The sequence below is a fragment of the Lissotriton vulgaris genome, chromosome 7 (assembly GCF_964263255.1).
Source record: "Lissotriton vulgaris chromosome 7, aLisVul1.2, whole genome shotgun sequence".
In the NCBI taxonomy this organism is placed as follows: Eukaryota; Metazoa; Chordata; class Amphibia; order Caudata; family Salamandridae; genus Lissotriton; species Lissotriton vulgaris.
The window spans coordinates 330,744,670-330,762,310 of NC_141695.1; the positions used below are offsets into that span (position 1 = coordinate 330,744,670).

The following is a 17,641-nucleotide window of genomic DNA, read 5'->3' on the forward strand; positions in this document are numbered from 1 at the left end:
GCGAGGCTTCCAGGCTTGGGGTCTCGACGGTGTGCTCTGCTGCCTGTGGTGTCCCGTTGGAGTGTCTGAGCCGCAGTGGCCGAGTGGGTGCCGGCGGAGGCTTCGCCAGCGGAGCGGAGCCGAACGGAGGAAATTGGAGAGAGCGGAGCCGAGCGGAGGAGATCGACGGAGGCGGAGCCGGCCCCCGGCCGCTACGCAAGACCGGGGCTTGGAGAGTCCTCGCCTCGTACGGCTGTTCCGGCCTAGCCCTGGTTGTGGAGGAGTGGTGTTGCGCCCCCGGAGCTGTTCTTCGACTAGGAGTGCCGACCCCGACTGCCTACGCCCCGAGAGCCGGCCCTCCGGCGGGGGTTTTACGCTACTGGACTCGCGACAGGGGTAGGCCTCACTCCCTGGGCGTTGGCCCATTGACTGTAACGGGTGGCCATTTTGTGAACCCCGGCCGGCTGCCCGGCCTTGCTTGGGACCTCTGGGTGACGGTGCTTTCTGGCCGGAGTATAGCTGCCTTGGCACTGGTCACCTCTTCGACGAGCGACGGCCATCGTTGCCTCCCGTACCGCCGGGATGTCGAACGCTAGGGGCCAAAGGAGGGGTGATCGGACTTTGCCGGACATGTTGGGACGCGGAGCCCTACGCAGCGGAGGGAGCCAAACCGCCACGACCTCCCCGGCCCCTTCCAGGGGCGCTGAGGGCGGTGAACCCCCGGTGACGCGGTCGTTCCTCGAGTCGCTGTTTAGCTCCTTGCGGGAGGATTTTCAGACTTTGAAGCAGGAGGTGGCCGGGGAGGTCCGCGACATCCGGCGAGAGGTGGACTCCCTGGGAGAACGAGTCAACACCGTGGAGGAAGCTGGTCACTCCAGAGACGAGGAGATCACCCACCTGCAGCAAGAGGTCCTGCGGCTGCGGGAGCAACAGATCGAGCTGCAGGCCCACGCCGAGGATCTCGAAAATCGGTCCAGGCGGAACAACATCAGGGTCCGGGGCGTTCCGTCCGGCGAGGAGGGAGAGGACGTGACCGCATACCTGGAGGCCCTCTTCCGTTCAATTCTAGGGGAGTCAGAAGATTTTCAGGTTCGCATTGACAGGGCGCACAGAGTGGGCCGCCCCCGCAGGGCCACGGCTCCCCCCCCCGGACATCTTGGCCTTCCTGCCGGACTTCCCCCTGAAGGAACGGATCCTTCGCGAGGCGCGGCGGCAGCAGCCTTTCCGATTCCGAGACCACCCGGTGGCCCTCTATCAGGATTTATCTACAGTCACACTGCAGAAAAGAAAATCCTTTAAAATCGCCACGGACTTCCTCCGGGAACAGGGGGCACAGTACTCTTGGGGACACCCTTTCCGCCTGATTTTTCGGTGGAACGGAATATTGCACCAGCTCCGGTCCCTTCAGGATGTCTGCACAGTATTGGGCATAACAGCATCGGATACAGACACCCCGGCGCCGCGCCGCAGACGCAGCACTCGGGACGGTTGGCAGCAGGCTGGTGAGAGGCGCTCCCCGCCGCCGGAGCGGCCGGACTCGCCCACGATTCGGGCGGACATGTCGGCCGCCATCCAGGAGGCCTCCAGAGCGACGGCGACCGGTGAAGTGGCCCTGACGGCCTGAACTTACTCCGGGGGGAGTCTGCATTAGCCTTTTCTTATTGCAGGTGCGGGGGTTATGGGGGTGGGTGGTGCGGGATGGCGAGTGCAGGTGTTGGTGGCTGGACGTCCACTAAATTGACTTTCCACGGCCTTGTCCGTAAAGGACCGGACTGGGACAATGACTTCTTTCTTTGGTTTGTGAAGCGGGGAACGGGAGTGGGAATTGCAGGGGGGTGTTCTGAGTTTGGGGGTCAGCGAGGGGGCTGGGAGTTGGGAGTGGTGCGGGGTTGGGTTTGTGATGTTCAAGGGGAAGGGGGGGTTCCTTCAGTTGTGGGGTTCGGGGACTGTACTGTGCCGTAGGGATGTCTTTGTTTGCTGCGCGCTGGGGTTTCGTGAAGTGGCTTCTGCGCTTGCTTGCTGGGCCTCGCCCACCTAGGTGCGTTTCAATGATTCCCCTCCTTGATGGCTCTTAAAGTGGTCACTCTGAATGTGAAAGGGCTGAACAATCCGGTTAAAAGGCGAGCGGTTCTGTCACTGCTAGAGAACTCCCGGGCTGATGTCTGCCTGTTACAAGAGACCCATCTGCTGGCCAAAGACTGTCCCAGAATGCGTACCCCTAAGTTACCCACGCAGCTTTTCTCCTCCTGCGCTTCCAAAACGGCAGGGGTGGCACTCCTGTTCTCCAGGGGGTTCCGGGGGGAGATCTTACACAAAGTGGCGGAGCAGAAAGGGAGACTCTTGGCGTACAGGATTAGGGTGGGAGGCTTGGTGCTGACTGTAGGCTCTATCTACGGCCCCAATGACCGCCAGGAACAATTCTTGCACAGGGCACTGGAAGACGTGGCGTCCACCTCTATAGGCATATAGTGTTGGGGGGGGATCTGAATCTGGTTTTTGATGCGGCTCTGGACAGGTCTGTGCAGCGGCGCCACCAGTTGGGAGAGCTTTCGGGCTTGGTTCGCACCCGACTTGAGGAGCTGGACTTGCATGACATGTGGCACCACCTCCACCCCACCACCCGCGCGTACTCTTACTTCTCACACGCACACAAGTCCTATGCACGACTGGACCATTTACTTGTGTCGGGACCGATGCTTGTTTTAGCCTCGAATGCTGACATGGGGGTCCTCTCTCTTTCCGATCATGCGCCGGTAGAAGGCACCTTCAATCTGCCCCCGGTAGCCCGGCCGAGAGGGGTCTGGCGACTCCGGGACACATTATTGCACAGGCGGTCGACGGTGGAACAGATTCGTGCGGCCATTGCGGAATTTCAGCGCGTAAATGATAATGACGACACCTCCCGCGCGACGCAATGGGCAGCCCTGAAGGCTGTCCTTCGGGGCGAGTTTATCGCTCTCTCCTCGGCGGAGAACAAGGACCGACAGCTCAAAAGGGACGAGCTTACCCGGCAGGTGCGGGAGCTGGAGCAGGTTCATCACAGAACCGGAGCCCCCAGGGTCTGGAGGCAGCTGAAAGCCGCCAGAAAACTCTTGTCGGCCCTGGACACGGACCGGGCGGAATACGCGATGCTTCGGCTGAAGCACAAGTATTATACAGGTGGCGACCGCTGCGGACGGCTCTTAGCCAACAAGCTCAGGGTGCAACACCAACAGCACCGAGTGAAGGAGTTGGTTACCCCGGCCGGACGCTCGGTCACGGAGGACGAGCAAATAGCGGATGTTTTACGTAATTTTTACGCAGATCTCTACACGGGTGAGGCCCCTTCTGCCCAGATGGAGACGGACTACCTGGAGTCGGTGCAGCTCCCTTTGTTGACGTCGGATCAGGCCCAGTACCTGGAATGGGAGATCCGTATCGAGGAGGTGGTCACGGCGATCTCCCGGCTCAAGCCGGGCAAGGCCCCGGGCCCGGATGGCTTCATCCCTCTGTTTTATAAAACTTTTTGTCAGGAGCTGGCGCCTCTGTTGACTCGCCTTTTCAACACGTTCGCAGAGCCGGGCGCCATTCCCCCCGAGTTTCTGCAAGCCATGGTCTCCGTGATCCCAAAACCGGGCAAGGACAGGACTGCCTGTGGGTCCTATTGTCCTATCTCGTTGCTGAATACGGACCTGAAAGTGTACACCAGCATATTGGCAGCACGCCTGGCACTTCATCTCCCGGGCATGGTCGACCCGGATCAGGCGGGCTTTGTACCTGGTAGACAGACAGTGGACAACACAAAGAGGGTGACTCATTCTTGAGAAGGCCTCCAGGATCCCCGGGGAAAGAATGCTCCTTTCCATAGACGCGGAGAAGGCGTTTGACAGGGTGCACTGGCCCTACCTGGAGAAGGTCTTGGGCAAGTTCGGGATAGGCGAGAAGTTCCGGCACTTGATCTTCAACTGCTACCGGTTCCCGTCCGCGGTGGTCCGAGTGAACGGGGCAGTTCCCGGCCCTTCCCCATAGAGCGGGGCACGCGACAGGGATGCCCTCTATCCCCATTGCTCTTTGCTCTTTATATGGAGCCGTTTGCTCAAAGGGTTCGGCAGAACCCCGACATTGCCGGGGTCAAGATGGGCGAATTTCCCCACGCGATCAGTCTATATGCAGATGACGTCATTTTGACGCTCGATGACCCGCGGAGGTCGCTGCCGGCTTGCATTGCTGAATTGGACCTCTTCGCCGCGGTGGCGGGCTTTAAGGTGAACCTTGGGAAATCAGCTGCCCTCGACATCTCGCTCACCGGCGCCACCAAGGCGGAACTGCAGAGACTTTATCCTCTGAGCTAGTCCGGGGACCAGATTCCGTATTTAGGGATCCTGTTGGCGCCCTCCCTCCCGGCGATGGTCACGGCCAATTATGCGGCTTTGAGCTCAAAAATGAGAGAGGAATTGGGCCGGTGGGATAAGGGCACGTTGTCGCTGCTCGGTAGGGTGGCCGCAGTAAAGATGACCCTCCTGCCTCAGGTGCTATACCTGTTTAGGGCGTTGCCGCTCCAGCCCCCCACAGGGTGGCTTGCAGAGACTCAATCGGCCATTGCGCGGTTTGTGTGGCAGGGCCGTAGACCGCGGATTAAGAGGACCGTTGCTACGCTGGCGCCCGAATCTGGGGGGCTAGGGATACCAGATTTACGGAAATACTTCCAGGCCGCCCAACTTCGCTATCTGGTGGAATGGAGCCGGTGGGAGTCGGACAAACACTGGCTGTTCCAGGATCAGGCGGTAGCGGGCAGAACGCTACAGGAGGTGCCGTTCTTGAGGCAGTCACACCGGCCCCCTAACCTCTACGCATCTTTTGTGACACGTGTCCCACTCCGGGTGTGGGACTCGGTGGCCACTAAGCATGAATTTACTACCTTTCCCTCTCCCTTCACGCCGCTAATTGGCAATCCTGACTTCGGTCCGGGACTGGAGCCTGGTGCTTACGATCGCTGGCGGGCGGCCCGCTGTTGCACTTTGTATCACCTATACGGCCCCGAGGGTGTCATCCCCTTTCAGGACTTACGGCGGGACTACGGCTTCCCTGAGACGGAGCGCATGTGGTATATGCAGGCGCGCCACTGGGCACTACAACCCCAAGTGCGCGAATCGGTGGATCGGGAGATCATGGTGTACGAGCGCTGGTTAATGACTCGCACGTCGGACGCTAAACTCATCTCCGATTTGTACAAGATGCTGCAGCCCCCTCCCTTTTACATTCACAACCCCGGTAGGGAGCGCTGGGAACGGGAGCTCGGACGGGTGTTGAGCCACACAGAATGGGACCACATCTCCTACCGCTCACGCCACTCGGCCTATCACACGGGGCTCACGGAGACCTTCACTAAAATTTCGACATACTGGTACCGCACTCCTGAGAAATTACATGAGATGGATAGATCACTGCCGGGAACGTGCTGGCGTAACTGTGGCCACACTGGCACGCTTACACACATACTGTGGGACTGTCCCCTCTTGGCTTCTTATTGGGAGGAGGTTCTTGGTGAGGTGGACAAATGTTTTGAGATAGAGCTGCCACGGTTCCCTGCCTATGTCTTACTGGGGTTGCCGAATGGGTTGATGTACCCCCTCAGGTCTAGAAGGGGCAGACAGATTGCGATAGCCTTAGGGTCAGCGGTGCAAAACATTCTCATACACTGGCGCTCCACCACACTTCCCACTGTTGTCGGCTGGCTGCATAGATTGTGGCATGTCCTTGGCATGGAAAAGATGTCCTTGGTGGCACTGGGGGATACTGATGCTTTTGAGGAGCTGTGGGCGCCTTTCCATAGCTTGCTGTGTTCTGAGTTCAGGGAGATCACCTGCCCCAGGTATCTTAGGTTGCTACGACTGACACCGCCGCCGGATCCGCCTGTCTGACTGGTCGGAGTTGGCGTTGAGTAGCGGAGTTGACCGGAGGGTCGCTATGAGGGATAGAGCCGGAGGTCATTGGCACAGTACAGGGGGTGGGTTGGGGTGTGGTAGTTGGGGGTTTTGTAGGTTGGGTAGGTTGTGAAGCAGGGTTGTTTCCCCCCCCCCCCCTCTTTTCCCCCTCCATTCCCCCCCCTTCCCTCTTCTTCCCCCCTCTTCCCCTCCCCCCTCCCCCCTTCCTTTTTCGTCCTTCACCACAGGCGCACAAGCTGTGTATCCATGCCGGAAGGAGCCTTTTGCAGGGACTGAACTGCTTTGATGTATCTCATATACTGTATGCATTTATTGTGGGGCACCTGTGGTTTTTCTTTTCTTGCCCTGTTGTTTCCTTCTTTACCCTGCTTCAATAAAATACTTTAAACCTAAAATAGCTAAATTGATAGCTTTGTCATTTACAATGCCAATAGTTATAACTTTCGTGAATGTGACACCTATAGCATTTGTAATTTTAAAGCCAAACAAACCTGCAATTAAAACAAGCCTCAACAGCTTAAAGGTAAAGAGGTAGTTGCCTACAGGAGAGAGAAGAGCACTAAAAATCTGTTTACAGTGAAAGGGCAGTAGAAATGTAAATATGTGCAACACGTATTAAAGGTGAAACTGAAGCTACTTTTAAGTGGCCTGTGCATTAGTGTTTCTTTAAAGTGAAATGAGGCACTTTAGTAAACATGACTGTATAAGATCAGCTAGCAAGTAAAATGTCAATATTGTTTTCTTTGTGGCAGGACTGTGGCGTCTGCAAGTTTGCCAAGTGTCACACACCAAGCATGCAATAACGCATTTTAGTGTGATGTTCTTGCAACACCGCACCGAAATATATTGTCACGCATTTTGCCACAGACTGGCACTTGCCTGACAGCGCTGAAACTGGCTGCATAGGCCAGCCAGGTGCTAGCACGGGCGCCAGCACCACTGACACTGTGTGGTGTGCCTCACCCGGGCTGCAGCAGACTTCACTTGTGACCGCCAGCAGGCTCAGAAACAGTTAAAGATCATCGTGCTCTACTACAATGTTACAATTTATTACAGGTTGACTTTGACTGGCCCCGTAGGCGGATGTGACCTCGCGCCCTACCAGGAAGGAAGTGGAGTGAGGTCCCGGTCAGAAGCTACAAGGCCCGGGACTCAACTCGAGGAGTTTCTTGTGCTGTTTCGTCGGACCCACGCGGCATCGCTCCCTGCTGTCTCCCAGTGAGTCTGAAGTTGTGGAAAATCATGGCAGTGCTGGTGCATGTAGCGGTAAATTCAAAGAATGATGAAACCCAGCGACCCCTAGACCCAACCCCACGGGACCGAGGCCGTCTCTGGAGCCCACTATACAGCTCGCTGCACCATCTGAGCCTGTGACAGTGTGATCATGCGTGAGCGGGGGAAACACACCATTCGTGCATGTTCTGCGGGAGTGCAGTGAGACGTTAGAGAAGCACGGAGTCTGAGGGGTCAACAGTGCCGGTAGACAGAATGGCTCACACCGCAACTCAGTGTCACATTTGAGACTGTACTAGTCAACGGTTAATGGGCAGATGACTCACTTGCCCTGTAGCCTCTTGCTCAACTATAATGCTGAGAGACTGACTGTGCTAAGTAAAAGTATGTTCTTTTCCAGATAATAAGTCGACAAAGACAGTCAGATCTGAAATAAGCGACTTGTGCCATTCCACAGCCTAGCGAGTGATGATAAATGTGCAGCGCACTGGTTGGTGGCAGCAAGGTAAGTTCATTAGAGATCACAAAATTGCAGTTATTCATTTGGGTAATGCGTATCAATTTAAACACTGAAATACTAAAGTAGTGTAATATATTTATACAACAAAATTAATCCTAACTTACAGATCAAAGTGTATATGCATGTTGACCCTGAGATAGGCAGTTATTTGGTATAGATTACCAGCTGCATTTCATTTAATGGCGCTAAAATATATTACAGGAAGGTATAGTACAGTATGAAAGGGCGCAGGGCAACTTCACAAATCTCAAAGTACCCTATGGTATTTACTTACACAAGTAAAAGTGCCGCAAATGAGACGTGCATATCACTCATCGGGGAATTGAAAACAGAACTGCACTCATGCGCGTACAGAAAACTTGGTGAGAGTCAGGTGACTTTGGTCACTGGTAACACAAAGTGTCACTCATCATTGAAATGTCACTCATAATTCCACTGAAATATTGAAAATATCACACATAGCAATCTGAAACGTTGGCAGTTATGCATCTGTAGACTTGGGTCTATAACTGTGGCAGAAGCAAGGCGCACAATTGATGGGATGGCAACGCCCGAGGGAAAGCATCTCTTTGGGACATGTATTTATTATTACAGTCATGGTATTTAAAAGATTGTGTCACTGTGAATTTCAGTTTACTTAAGCCGTGTAAAATTTGGGGTAGACTATTCAAGGAATAGGAATATAAGCAACTAGCAATGTGTCAAACATTTTCTGAACTAATTATGTAATGGGAAAGTACAATTTGTTATGCGTGTAATAAATCATAATCCTAATGACCTCTAACAATACTTTCGTTATTTAGTGTTGCTGTCTAGTTTTTTGCCCCCTTTGTGTTCCTTTTGTGAGTGACATGTCCCTCAGCCAATGCCATTGCTACGTTATCTTATGTAGCGTATGTACGTAGCGCAGCTGGAAATTCCCACATAGTAAACCGTGTAGTTTCTAGAAGGAGTGTAGCGTCTGCTGTTCGTTTCCGGCATCATGTGACAGGTAATAAAAAAAAAGCGATCTTTTAATTTTTTGTAATGTTAGTGCTCTTTACATGGTATGGTGGGTGGGGGTGGCTTGTAGGTGATGTTTGGTGAATGAAGTTTTTTTCCGTAATTAAGAACATACGGTCAAGGGCTTTAAGTTTTAAATGGAGCGGAGTTGGCTTTGTAATTTGGGTGGGTGAGGGACGTGGGAGATCTCATTGTTTGGGAGGAGACGGAAAGGAGATAGATGCAGGAAGTGCACAAGTGGGGGAAGGGGTGGCGTATTGGAATGCGGTTGTTAATGGAGGTAGGGAAATGTGAGGGGGAGGTCAGCGGCACACATGAGGACGGAGGAGTTGTTGGTGCAAAATTGAGATTGTATTAAGGGGCGCAGCAGGGGCCTTATATTTTTATGAGGTAATTTGTCGTGAATGTAATTTGTTTGTGGTGTGCAAGAGCTTTAAATGGTATGGTGGGTGGGGGTGGCTTGTAAGTGCTAGTTAGTGATGGTGGAGTTATTTTTTGCTGTAGTCGATATGCTGGGGGGGCTAATTAAGGACAGAAGGTCAAAAGATTAAAGTTTTGAATGGGGTGGGGTGGGGTTGGCTTTCTAACTTGGGTGGATGAGGGAGGTCGGAAGTTCAATTGTTTAGAAGGACATAGAAAAGGGATAGGTGCAGAAAGTGCACAAGTGAGGGGGTGGTGTATTGCAATACGGTAGTGATAAAGGAAGGGGAATGGAGGGGGAAGGTCAGCAGCGCACAGGAGGAGGGGGGGGGGGAGTTGTTGTCGCAGGAAAGAGAATACATTAAAAGGGTGGGCACAGCAGGAACGTTTTACCCTTATTTACTTATTTATTTTATTTGTGCATTTTTATATAGCTGGGACTTTACCCTAAGATGGCAGAGCTGTTCACAATAGGAACAAAACTGATACATGAGAACATTAAAAGGTCAGCAGCGCACAGGAGGGGGGGGGGGGGGAGTTGTTGTCGCAGGAAAGAGAATACATTAAAAGGGTGGGCGCAGCAGGAAAGTTTTACCCTTATTTACTTATTTATTTTATTTGTGCATTTTTATATAGCTGGGACTTTACCCTAAGATGGCATAGCTGTTCACAATAGGAACAAAACTGATACATGAGCACATTAAAAGTGAGCAAATTACAGAAGCAAATTACAAGACGGAGGGCATTGCTGTGGAGAGGGGGGAGGAGAAATGCGATACGGCCGCAGCAGGGAGGAGCGCGGCTAAGGCAAAGCGCACGCTGGGGGAAGCTTGTGGGGCGGAGCGGGAAGAGCTGCTGGGGAAGAGCTGCTGGGGAACAGATGGCTGGCGATTTGATGTTGTGCACCCGCATTTTAGGTCAATGCGCTTGCGCATTGACCTAAAAGCGCACGGGCACAGCACCAAATCGCCAGTCTAGGTAAAGTGTGTTCAAGCCCCTATAGCCTCGCTCAGCTCAATGCGCATGCGCATTGAGAGGCGAGACCTAAAAAGGAACTTGAATGAGCCTCCTTATGCGCCCCTCCAAATTGTGATTTCTATAGCATTTCTAGACCCACTTTGCCATTTGGTTACCAGTTACTGAATCACAAAATGGGTTTAAATTTGTGATGGCCCCAGTGGCAGAGCGCTCCCCATTGTAAAGCATAAAAAAAGTAAAAAAGGTTTATTAAACTTGTAAAAAATTTGTAAAACTATTTTAAAGTTAAATATTATTGCAAATAAACTTTCTATATTTATTTTAAAAGTAGAACAAAATAAAAATGCCACAGCATTAACAATTTAAATTTAAAATGTAATTATTTTGATTATTTTGTTTTCTGAAGTTTAAATAAAAAAATTTCACCTAAAGTAAAATATATATTTGTTATATATGAATAATTATTAAATGCTATCTGTAGAATTGAAATAATATAACGTAATCATACTTTAAAGAAAAGTAGTTCCAATAATGTCTAAATTGAAACAAGTTATTAAAGCATATTAAAGTAAAAAACATGTTTTCGATAATTTCTAAATAATTTTTAAACATTAAATGAAATGTATTTATATTTGTAACTATTTTAAATAATTTAACAGGATTTCCTATGGTTTTTTTGTTCAAGTTCCCACCTCCAAAATATTCTACGGGAGGGTGCTGCAGTACCTGTGAGTGGCCTTGTGTGCTGCTGGACTTAGTCCAGCCCTAACCAGGATCACATTTACAACCGTTCTTACTACTTTTTGGCTGAAGTATTCTCTTTGAAATCTTCCTTACTCCTTCATTACCCCTTCGCTTTAGTAGCAAGTATTTCCCATTTTCCAGCCGTTCCTCCTTTCCCGCCAACATTTCCTACTAAAACCTATACTTACATGTGCAGAGACTGTGCAGTAGGGGTGGAGATCTCTGCACAGAAAAAGATAGGAGGACTAAGGTGGAACCTCCACACTAATGTTTTGTGAATAAAATGTTGTAGTAAGCTTAGTAGTACTATTCTAGTACTACTAAACTACTCTAGTACTACTAAACGTACTACAAAATGCAGTATGTGAATAGGCCCTGGAAGGGGTAGACAGACAAGGAGGTGTACAGCAAGGGCAGTATGGGGTGTCTTTCCACTTCCTTGTCCCAATAGAGTTTTATATAATGATACCAAACTAATTTCTGGAAAAATAAAAATATAGGTGGGAAAATTCTAATGAGGAAAGAGAACTTAGTTTAGATAGGAGAAAGACATTAGTAGTTGGATTTGGATATCTGCCAAACTGCAGATCATGATTTGCCCCCACCACCACTGCCAGCTAGATTCATTTCTTACCAGCTCTCCCAGGATAGTCCCATCTATTTTCCCAACCTTGGAATAACAGCACACTCACCACAAAAGCAATGTTTCTTTTAGATGTCCTTGCAGGACTTTTAACAAAATTAGGCTGTAGCCAACAGATAAAGATTGAGTTTAGCTTACCCCATTTGACTCCTTCTACCTCAAACTCCAAAAGAAACATACAAACACTTTCCCTATAAATCCAGTCTCTATCTACTCAGTTTTTCTCTTGCTCAGTGCAACATGCTCATACATACCAAGTCTACCATTTTCTTCATATTTCCACCAGGAAAATACAGCGCGAGCTTCTCTTCCACCAGATCCCGTATGGAGTCCATGCTGATGGAGTCCTCAAGGATTTCTGCCAGACAATCTGCCACCCCTCCTGACCCAGCCACGAGGAGGCATGGGATGGTGCTCTTGGTCACATTGTATACCCGCTGCAAGAGAGGACATGCACCATGTTTAGGAAGAGGGTACATTGTATCAGGTTCTGGGCACTTTGTCGGGTTCGATGGGTAACGGCAAGCATTTCTGAATTATTTCAGGGGCTTCACCCACAAAAGAACATGATACACTGGTTCGATCAGCTGTTGATATAAAAAAATAAATGAGCTACAAGTACAGTGTCTAAATGCCACAGGCACACCAAGAAGAACAATTAAAACATTGCAATTACATATTTTTTGCCCATGGTGACGAGCAAATTCCTCTAGAGAAAGCTGTGAAAGAACAATAGTTTTGAGATTAGGACAAAAAACAATTTAATTCAGAGTTTTAAAATATAATTCAGCACTATGTCACTCAAATTGGAAATAAAAAGATCGAAAAAGGTATATACAGGTAATATATAAGACTGTCAAATCTATTTTGCCTACTGACGAGATAGAATACATAATAGTTCAGGCTACAAGCAAATCTGATTATAAATAAATCACAAAAAAAGGAATTGTCACACATTAACATCAGACCATCTCGCATTCTGTCGCGTCAGTAGTAAAGAAGGTTTGATAGTCCTATATATTTCCTGAATTTACCCTTTAAAATCCTATATTCAATTTGAGTCACATATAAAAGTGCTGAGTTATCTTTTGAAATTGATAGTGGGAGACCTTTGGTAGTCTCTGAGCGAGGGATTGTGGTGGCTGATCTCTTCAACTCGTGCACCTGTAGCACAACACTGAGCAGTTTATTGACACAGTGATGTGTGCGGTTCATCTGCTACATGTAAATAGTTTAGTTCAGAAGAAAGTACATAAATCTGTCTCCATTCATATCCTATTCATTTATTATTAATTTATTATTTATAGAGCACGTTCTACATTTAGAATGTTATTGTGGAGCTTTTTATATCTTCCTTTGTTTTTGCTCAATTTAAGGAACTACACCCATCTGTTGGAAATGGCGGGAGTGTATGGTTGCGTTTGGTTAGTACAGATGTGCAAAACTCTCTAGTTTAGTACTGGTTTGCGTTGGTTAATCTGAAATAAAAGTTTGCTGTTCCTCAAGATCGTTCTTGGTATTTAATATATATTCTTCGAAAAAGACTTTTGCAGAAGGAGTCAGTGCGTTTGGTGTGGTAAATAAATGTGCTTATACCTCGCATCCTGGAGTGCCCATTGTTTTTTTATAGTGCGGTATACTGAAGGACTTTGTGGTTTTTCGTTCAGCTAGGCCTGCAGTTATTCACAAAATGATTCAGTGAGTGGCTGAGGTTTGCGCTAATTCCATGTGGCACACACTTTAAGGGTGACTAGGGAAGCGATAACGGGCAACTCTGAAAACTCAGAAGAACCATAATATAAATGCAGGTTAATTGTAAGATGCTGTAGGACAAAACACCCAGTCAAACCTGTACAAGGAGCCCAGCCAAATACAGAAATATGTACTGGAGCCCATAAAAATATTACAAATAGGAGGCAAATTAGTGCTGAATTAAATGCAGAAAATACAAAATTATGCCAAGGGTCCGTTTATTACTATGACAATACCCATTCAGGGACCCAAGAGTGCAGTACATGCTTATGCTGACAGCACCCAAGCCTCCTCCTACTTTTATGAGCTCCCAAAAACATTTCTAAATCCTTCCCTTCTATCCCTCCACTATTCTTTTCAATCCAAATAACAGACTAACACGTCCGCCATTTAAATTAATTTCATATTTCACCATACTAAATTACCAATAGTTCTTTATGGGTTCCAGAGTAGCGTGCTACTTGCTGAAAAAGCACTACAACATCTCATCAGGGGTAGAAGTCGCTAAATAAACGCAAACCCTTTTCCCTTCACTATCCTTCTCAATCCAAATAACTGACTAACATATACACCTCTAAAATTACTTTCCTATTTTCACTATACTAATGCACCACTAATCCTTTCTGGGTTCTGAAGTAGCGTGCTACTCGCAGAAAAAGTGCTTCAACATGCCATCAAGGGTAGCAAACCTTTTTCCCTCTTCTTTCCCTCCACTATCCTTCTCAATCCAAACAACTGACTAACATATCCACCACTCAAATTACTTTCATATTTTCACACTACTAATTCACTACTAATCCTTTTATGGGTTTCGGAGTAGCATGCTACTCGCCGAAAAAGCACTTTGATGCCTCATAAGGGGTAGTAAGTGCTATATAAATGCAATTACAATACAATATTAAGCAGTCTGAGGACACGCCACCAAGCACCACACTCTAATTACTACTGACGAAGATCCAGTTCCGGATGGTGTCCGACTCACTACAACTTAATGGGGCTAAAACGGAGGTTATCATCTTTGGACAAATTGGGAGAGCCTCAATAACCAGCCCAGCTCCAATGAATAACTTTGATTTGACCCTGCATCCTATACAGAAAGTTAAACATCTAGGTGTACTTTTCGAGAAGATACTTCCACAAATCAGATCAGTCTTTAGGGGATGCTTTTTACACCCACATCAAAACCATCATGCCACTCCATTTATTAAAAATTGGGCAACTTGAGACTTGCCACTCCATTTATTAAAAATTGGGCAACTTGAGACTGGATTATTGCAATGTATAGCATGCAGAAATTCCAGTGTCATCGATGAACAACTACAGAGAGCACAGAATGCAGCTGTGTGATCAATCTTTGACCTGAGCAAACAGTCATGTTTCTGCTACCGACACCTCTACGACGGTGGCCTTCAAATGCTCTAACCACCGATCACTAAGTAGATTCAACAGTTAAAGCCTGCACTCCAAATAGGGAGTGGCATAGCTAAAACGCCCCTTTTTACAGTTCAAATGTCTATTTATCCACATGGCTCTGTCTGGGTTGAGGCACCTGAGGCTTGGAATACATTACGGATTGACTTAAGACAGGCAACCTCTGTTTCCAGCTACCAAAAGCTGAAGTCCAGTTTGTTTTATCAGGCTATTTAAAACTTGAGCAAAGAGACTCAGCTATGTGCGCTTTATAAATGTGGTCAGTCAATGATCTAGTTAGTTACCTCACTATGAGCAACAATAGGTATGCATATGAAATACAACAGACAAAGTATATGTTTGAATTTTGAATACAGGTCTTCAATATGCATCAATTGGATAATAGAGATTTCACCCTGTAGGGAAAACATCAGATCAGACAACCTGTGGGATAGGTAGGATAGAAGTTGGATTTTGCTTCAGTAAAACAGATCTCAGCCAGAGAGGAAAATGCTACTTACCAATATACATCTGTTCTTGGCATGTAGAGCTGCAGAGTTGTACACTTCGCATTAGATCGCGACCTGGTGTTGGGCTCGGATGATTGCATCTTGTTGTCGTCTTGGAAGAAGTCTTTGTAGTCACGAGATAGGGGATTCCTCCCTTGGACGATAGTGCGCATGGGCATCGGCTCCATCCTTAAATTGTTTTTTGCCATGATGGGAAATGATGGAGTTAGTAGAAAGAAGAAAGTATGTCTATGCGTGTATATCTAATTAAGATAAAACTGGAACAGACAAAGGTCCTGGGGACGTGGGAGGACGTGTACAACTCTGCAGCCCTACATGGCAAGAACAGATGCATACTGGTAAGTAGCATTTTCCGTTCGAGGCATATGAGCTGCAGATTGTACACTTAGCATTGATTTTGCAGCAGTGTCTCCCCTAGCGGTGGTCACCTGTCTCTGTTGCAGTAGTTTGAAAAAGTTTTAAGGACAGCTTGGCCTACTGCAGCTTGCTGCTTGGCTTGCACATCAACACAATAGTGTTTAGTGAAGGTGTGTGTTGTAGACCATGTTGCTGCCTTGCATATGTCTTCTAGAGGAATGTTTCCTAAGAAAGCCATGGAGGATCCTAGTTTGCATGTGGAGTCCGCTCTAGGAGGAACTGTTAATGTACGTTTTGCTTTGTGATAGCATATTTGTATACATTTTACAATCCACCTTGCAATTCTAGCTTTAGAGATGGGGTTGCCTTTATGCGGTGGATAGAAAGCTACAAACAGTTGCTTTGTTTTACGAAAGGATTTGATCCTATCTATGTAATAGAGAAGAGCTCTTTTGACATCTAGTGTGTGTAGAGCTCTTTCTGCTACTGAGTCTGGGTTTTGAAAAAACACTGGTAACTGATTGGTTTAGATGAAAAGGAGTAATTACTTTAGGAAGGAATTTAGGACTAGTTCTTAGAACCACTTTGTCACGGTGTAATTGTAAGAAAGGTTCTTGTATAGTGAAATCTTGAATTTCACTAACTCTTCTAAGAGAGGTAATAGCAACAAGGAAAGCTGTTTTCCATGTGAGAAATTGTTCACATTTGTGTAAAGGTTCAAAAGGGGGTCCCATGAGCCTGGTAAGAACAATGTTTAGGTTCCACACTGGAGAGGGTGGTAACCTAGGAGGAATAATTCTTTGTAATCCTTCCATAAAAGCTTTTCTTGCTGGTACTCTAAACAACGACATATGTTGCCTGTTTTGCAGATATGCGGCAATGGCTGCAAGATGTAAATGTATAGATGAATAAGCTAGATTACTGCTTTGTAAATGTAGAAGGTAACAGATAATATTTTGGATGGATGCATCGAAGGGATCAATTTGATTATTGCAGTAAATGGCAAATCTTTTCCATTTAGCAGCATAGCAAGCTCTAGTAGTAGGTCTTCTAGCTTCTTTAATGATATTCATACAGTCTGGTAGCAGGTTAAGGTAACCAAACTAAGACTTCAGGAGCCAGATCGCCAGATTCAGTGGATTTGGACCTGGATGCCTGATGTCTCCATGGTTCGGCGTTAACATTGATGGTGTGAGAGACCGTTTTTGGTGTGAAACTAGAGGGAGTTCTAGCAGTGTGGTGAACCACGGTTGGAATGCCCATGTGGGAGCTACCAGAGTCAGTTTGATAGACTGTTGTCTGAGTTTGCGTACCTCTAGTGGTATTAGTGGGGTTGGTGGAAAAGCGTACGCAAATCTGCCGGACCAGTTCATCCATATCGCATTGCCCTTGGACAACGGGTGTGGATACCTGGCGGTGATGGTTGGGCATTTTGCGTTTTCGTGTGTGGCAAACAGGTCTATGTCTGGATGACCCCATTTGTGAAAGAATGGTTGAAGAACTTGCAGATGTAGTTCCCATTCATGAATCTGTTGTGTCTGTCGACTTAACAGATCGGCTATCTGATTGTGAACTCCTGGAAGGTGATATATCTTTTGTGGAATGGCCCATCTCCAAATGTTTTGTGCAAGCTGGGACAGTTGCAGGGAATGTGTGCCTCCTTGTTTCTGTATGTAGTACATGGCTGTCATGTTGTCCGTCCGGATTAAGGCAGCTTTGTTCTGTATGTGTACTTGGAAGGACTTAGTGCCAGGAAAATCACCAGCAACTCTAGGTGATTGATGTGAAGCACCTTTTGTTGAGCGGTCCATCTCCCCTGAGTTGTGTGGTGGAGCAGATGTGCTCCCCATCCTGTCAGGGATGAGTCTGTTGTCAGTACTATTTGTGGAACAGGTTCGAGGAACGGACACCCTCTGGACAAGTTTTTGGTGTTCCACCACTGCAGAGAGAGATGTGTGCGGCTGTCTACCAATACCAGGTCTGTCAGTTGTCCTTGTGTCCGATTCCACTGATGTACTAGACATTCCTGCAATGGACGCATTTGCAGTCTTGCATATGGTACAATAAAAATGCGAGATGCCATCATGCCTATTAGTTGCATGAACACTCTGGCTGGGAGAGAGTGTTGGTTTTGAAACCTTGTGACTAA

General features: G+C 47.8%; 1 protein-coding gene across 1 annotated transcript in view; it reads right to left on the reverse strand.

Annotated features, from left to right (window-relative positions):
* LOC147701502 (transient receptor potential cation channel subfamily M member 4-like) overlaps positions 1-17,641 on the reverse strand; it is a 363,218-nt gene that overhangs the window by 156,595 nt on the left and 188,982 nt on the right. The window contains exon 8 of the mRNA XM_086930188.1: positions 11,698-11,880. Coding sequence (XP_086786314.1) covers positions 11,698-11,880 — 183 coding nt within the window. The remainder of the gene's footprint in view (positions 1-11,697; positions 11,881-17,641) is intronic.